This window comes from Danio rerio, chromosome 7, assembly GCF_049306965.1.
Source record: "Danio rerio strain Tuebingen ecotype United States chromosome 7, GRCz12tu, whole genome shotgun sequence".
NCBI lineage: Eukaryota > Metazoa > Chordata > Actinopteri > Cypriniformes > Danionidae > Danio > Danio rerio.
The window spans coordinates 14,925,001-14,931,034 of NC_133182.1; the positions used below are offsets into that span (position 1 = coordinate 14,925,001).

At 34.2% G+C, this 6,034-nt stretch overlaps 1 protein-coding gene across 3 annotated transcripts in view; it reads left to right on the forward strand.

The window, feature by feature from the left end:
• ntrk3b (neurotrophic tyrosine kinase, receptor, type 3b) overlaps positions 1-5,571 on the forward strand; it is a 296,182-nt gene extending 290,611 nt beyond the window's left edge. For all 3 annotated transcript variants that reach the window (XM_073908114.1, XM_002662753.8, XM_017356972.4), the window contains 2 exons: positions 2,093-2,251; positions 4,093-5,571. In XM_073908114.1, coding sequence (XP_073764215.1) covers positions 2,093-2,251; positions 4,093-4,278 — 345 coding nt within the window. In that variant the 3' untranslated portion in view covers positions 4,279-5,571. The remainder of the gene's footprint in view (positions 1-2,092; positions 2,252-4,092) is intronic.
• Positions 5,572-6,034: the final 463 nt, after the last annotated feature.

The window sequence follows — 6,034 nt, forward strand, 5'->3', positions numbered from 1 at the left end:
CATGCCATCATACTTGAGCAGGCACAACTGTTAAGAAGTCATAAGAGTTGTGAACTAACTCCAAAATTTGATCATAATATAGTGAACGTTAATTATTTGCATTTCTTTTAAGATCTGTTTTTGAGGAAACATTTTAAAGTATTGTAATGAGGTAATGATAAAGTTTTTAGTTAAGCAGAGAGTATATTTGTTATAATTTATGTATATGCACTCTGAAACAAAATAGCCCCAGTCTTCATAAACAATCATTAAATAGAGCTATTCAAAACCATCTTGTGAAATTCTTTACACGTCACATACTGCCAAAAATAGATAACTTTTTACAATATCATGCATCTCCACTGATTATGCAATTCACACCTTTAAATTTAATTAGCAGATTCTGCAGAAGCTACTATTAAAGGAATAAAAATGAAAATCACACAATAATTTACTCACCGGGAGTACATTGTAAAAAGATATCTGTATACATTCCAAAATATGAAAAATTCACTTAATTCTGACTTAATATTTCTGAAAACAAGACGACATGTTTTGCTTGTCTAGTAAAGGCTTCTTGATTTAAGAAATGTTAGATATTTTATACTAGAAACAAGACAAAGGGCGCAAGGTACAAGGTGTATGTGGTGTGATTTGTTGCTATTTTCAGACCAGCGCAACAGTAATATTCAGGTTTTGCGGCATGTTGTTTAAAAAGTAAGTCCATTTGCACCACTCTGTGGACTCATGGGTGTGCTGGTCTAAAAAGGAGGTGTGTTAAGGTGCATTGTTGGCATGTTGCTATTTTGAGAAACTAAATAGACCAAGCTATTGACCAACTAAAAGCTAGTCTAAACTCCAGCGCAGAGTGCTTTAGTCATGCGCCTATGCAGGTCCACACGCTTACAAATTGCTTAATACACACAGGATGTACAGCAATACACAAATATCTTTACATTTGAAAACAATTAAAGGATTAAAATTTTACAAAAAATATTATTTTCTACATAAATAAAAACAATGCCTTCAGGTCAGAGGGCTTTTTTCAGTTTCTTCATGACAATTTGCATTACTATAACATTATTAGCAGTAGCAGTATTATTTATTATAAGGATATTTATATTTGTTTTATTAAAAACAAGTCACTTCACCAGTAGGGTTTTGAAGACATATGCATAAACATATGGGGCATAAGAATAGGACGTGTGTTTGGATATAACTCATTCAAGGTAAAATTTTTGTGTGGAACCTTGAATTTTTTTACCATACTTCGTTATTATTGTTCATGTATTCGTTTGCTGGAAATTAAAACTAAACTGAAATACTTCACAGAAGCATTGTTCAGTACATCTTCAATGATTGTGGACTTGCTCCAAATACACACATACCATTTGTCTGTTGTTTTCTTTATACGTGTTGCATAATTTCTATCCATACTCCAAGCACTGACCGCCTACTTCAATATTAATACATTTTCTGTTCTGATCTCAAGCCTAAGCAAATAACTGAAAAAGCACCAATCAGAGAGCAAATTGTTATGATGTCATCATAACTTAAAAAAGTATTTTACAGTATTTTAAAAATACAAAAATTCAGGACACTAAATTATTTTAAAACAAAATATTAAGCCTTTCATAAAACTTATCAAAAACAAAATTACAAATTCTTTTTTTTTTTATTCTAAATATGTATTTTAAATACTTGTATCATAAATACTGCCCATCCCTGAAAGCAACTGACTCTTAAAGGGCATGGGAGATCAGGCTCTGATTGGTTTAACACACGTTATGCTCAAAACACACCCATAACTTATTAAGAGAATGAGCACAACCCTGTTAGACCATGCGCCGCAGTGCAGAGCGTATTTTTCCATCCTTAAGATAGCAAAAGTGAATTCAGACAATCATCATGCGGTTTAGACAATGCACCAAGATCATTAAAACAGAGCCCTAAAACTCATCATTTCTTGCAACATACAGTGCGTGTTCATAAAAAGGCTTTTTTGAAACCAACAGGCCCATCTGTTTACTGGTGCACAAAGGAGGGGATAAAAATTCATCCATACCACGTCAGCCATTTGTGAGCAATGCTTGATGTGTGATCTGTGTTGTAGGTGGGAGGTCACACCATGCTGCCCATACGCTGGATGCCTCCGGAGAGCATCATGTACAGAAAGTTCTCCACCGAGAGCGATGTATGGAGCTTCGGAGTCATCATGTGGGAGATCTTCACCTATGGGAAACAGCCATGGTTTCATTTATCCAATAATGAGGTAAATGTTCACAAAAAAAGGAGAGATTGTGAGACCAGCCAGTGTGAATCTGACAGTTTTAGAAAGGGAGTGTGAACTATACAGGAGGGGTGTAATGCTGTCAGAGATCAGGCTAGCAGCTGGCATCTCACCACACCACAAATGCTTTTTTACCTTGACTGAATTTTAAGGCATCATACTGTAGGAAGTTAAATTTCTATATATTTTTAGCAATATGTATAATATATTTCTATTTTTTATACTAATTTGATTTTTTTGTCATATTGTAAATATGACATTATATATAAAATTATAAAAATATTATTAAAAAAAAGCTTAATAATAGAAAGGGAATAAATAAAAATATACATTTTGAAGTGAGGTCTTTTTTGTTAGTTATTATTATTATTATTATTATTATTATTATTATTATTATTCAATGATGCATTAAATGGATCAAAGTAGATTAAAGACATTAAAAATATTACAGAAATGTTACACGAGTTTCTTTTCTCTTTTGGGTCTGAGAAATAAATAATCTTGATTTCTAAATACAAAAAATTAAAATAAATAATTTTTAAAAAAACGTAGGTGTGGTTGGGATCAGGGTTGTGAGGGGATTGCGTGGTTGGCAAGACTTACCTCTCACTGACAAAGGTCTAGAATTTGTCCTATACATGAGCCAGACAGAGTCATAGGGCTCTATTTTTACGATCCATCCGCAAAGTGCAAAGCACAGGACGCAAAAGCAATAAGGGCATGTTGGAATCAACTTTTGCTGTTTTAGGGATAGAAAAATTTGCTTTGCGCCGTGGCTCATGGTTTAAAAGTATTGAGCTTATTCTCTCAATGAGTTATAGGTGCATTTTAAGAATAAACCAATCAGAGTCTCATCTCCTATTCCCTTTAAGAACCAGTTGTCGCGCCATAGCGCATTTACTATTTACATGACAGACTTTTTAAGTAGAAAAACTGAACATTTCACTAGCAAGAAAACAGTTAAACAGAGCATCTACAGCGTGAGAATGACAGATGAGCCTCATGAAGCTCATTATTTAATTTCACTTTTACTCCCGTGAATATGGAAACTTCTTGTGCGCACAGACTTGTTTAAAAGTTCACCATGTTTGTATGCATAAATTTATGCTGTGCTTAAATTTTGTTTATTATAGCAATTAATAGTAGTGATTGCTATAATATTACAAATTTATTAATAAAATTAATTAATATTATTAATTAATTAATTAATTAAATTGATATTTTTTAAAAGAAAGGTTATGCAAATAAAAATATGTAAATAACTAGAGTTTGCATGTTTTGACACATTATTTAAAATATGTGGCTAAGAAATTACAGAATTTTATTTTTAATTTTAAAGAGGCAAGTAAAAAATAAATTCACTGGTTATTACAAAAAAATATTAGCCTTTTGCCATGTAAAAGTCAGAAATTTCCTTCATAATGGTCTTAAAGAGGGCTTAAAAGTCTTAAATTTGACGTGATAAAACCTAGAGAAACCCAGTTTTTTCCCAGACCTTTAAAAATAATATATTTTTGAGCAGTAATCACAATTATGTCATCTCGTGAAACCGTGATATTTTTATCCAAGGTTATCATACCGTCAGAATCTTATACTGGGACATGCCTAATCATGATGGTATTATACTGTCATTCTGGCATTATATAATGAGAGGCATAAAATATCATTTATCGCAATATATTTTGATGCAGTATATTGTACAAAAAAAAAAGATCTCATAAAAGGCCATGTAAGACCCTTTTTAAAAAAAAGCACACATCACTGTAGCTTAAAATCAACTCCCCAGATTTGCTGATTTCTGTATCTCTGTATTTTTTTTGCAGGTCATCGAATGCATTACCCAAGGTCGGGTTCTAGACAGGCCTCGCCTGTGTCCTAAGGAGGTGTACGACCTCATGTTAGGCTGCTGGCAACGAGAGCCTCAACAACGACTGAACATCAAAGACATTCAGAAAGTCCTTTACGCTCTGGGAAAAGCCACGCCTGTCTACTTGGACATCCTCGGCTGAGACTGGTGCAAAATCTGGCGCCAGAATCCAACACAATCCAGGAATAACCAAACAAGCCCTTTCCCCGCGTCGGCGCTCCACTGTAAAAACACCAACACGTCGGAGATGGACTTTAAGTGCCTGCAACACTTTTTTTCAATACACTGGGTATACATAAAAAAAAAAAGAAAAATATTTAAAAACAAACTTTTACATTTTGTTTACTGGTACAGTATATAGTGTACAGAATTATTCTACAAAGACGAAAAACAAATTTTACTATTAAAAAAAAACAGAGTGATGGCGAAAGCAGATTGTTGCCTTCTGTGTGACGGCACTGTGTTTGAGAAATGATTTTCTGTGTTTCATTTTATAAGCATATATACACATATATGAATATATTTTTATTTATTTGGTTTCATTTTGAAGGTAAAGTATGGGTGCCTGTCATGTTTAGTGCTGTTGATATATTATCTTTTCAAGACGGCTGCTCTTTGGTTTGGTTCTGCTTTAACAGCTGGGGTTTTGTGAGGAAAGCCTTATTAGGTTTTGATTATTTTGCCGATGCTGCCCTCAGCATCTTTCTATCTATCTTTCTTTTCCCCCTTTCCGTTCCGGCAACTTTGATTTAATGATCTATAGCTCTCAAGTGGGATCCTTTAGGATACTAAAGCGTTGATATATTTTCATCGTACACGATTGTATATACTGTACATTTATATTCTTGTCGAGCTGTTAACTTATTTTTTTATGTGTTTTGATTTCTTTTTTTTGTTTTCCAACACAGCGGTTATTTTGTGACGTACTCTTTAGAAAGGGTCAGCCAGGAGAGAACATAAATATCACACAGTATCTTACAATGAGCGCTCTGCGGCTCATTATTAAAAACAGGGTGTCTATTATTGCTGGAGGGGAAACACATCACGGCCTGTGAGTCCAGTCTGTAACCATGCTGCCGTATTTTTCTGATCACCAAAACTGAATGTGGTAAAAACTGCAGGTTGGCCGTCTCCGGGTTGCTAAAACGACACCTGTTGGATTTAAATGTTTCGCAATCTTCATAGCGTTTGATAAATATCAATGCCATTGCATCTGGAGTTAACGATTTCATGTTGTTGTCTGTAGCTAAACAGTTCTATGTTATTCCAGGGGCTGTTTCTCTGAGATGTTTGTCGATGCAACGCCAAACCTTTTTCGACATCAGGATTTCGATGTCAACGGATTCTCTTGTCTCTTTGCAGTACCACAGACATTTGCAAATGACATATTAAAATGTATGTTTAGATTAAGTATTAAATAAATATCAGAACCTTGTCTTTTTCGGTTCACTGTTGTCCATTGTTGAAAATGACTTCTCAGATAACCCAGTTTTGACTTAAGCTGTCATGACTTTCATGCTGACGCCTGGATATGCTCTTTATTCTGCTCTTGAGGCAAAATACTGAGAAGTATTATTGGTTTTGGCCATCATAATCATGAGGAGTTATGCTTAAGCAGGCTTGGTTTGTCTGCAAAACGGGTATCGGAAGGAAAAAAGCCTTTAGGGTTCTTACATATTTTAATGTGGCCATTTCTTTGAAAGATATTTAGTAATATAATTCCTAGCAGACATTTTAAAATATGGAGAATGGGCAAATCATATCGTGCATTCAGCAGTGCATTTAGTTTATTCACATGGAAATTGAGGCCGTATGCTGAGGCTGTATGGCTGTCAGGCTTAACAATTAAGCATAATCACATAATTAAGTCGTTAAATGTGAAATACGCTTGTGATGAA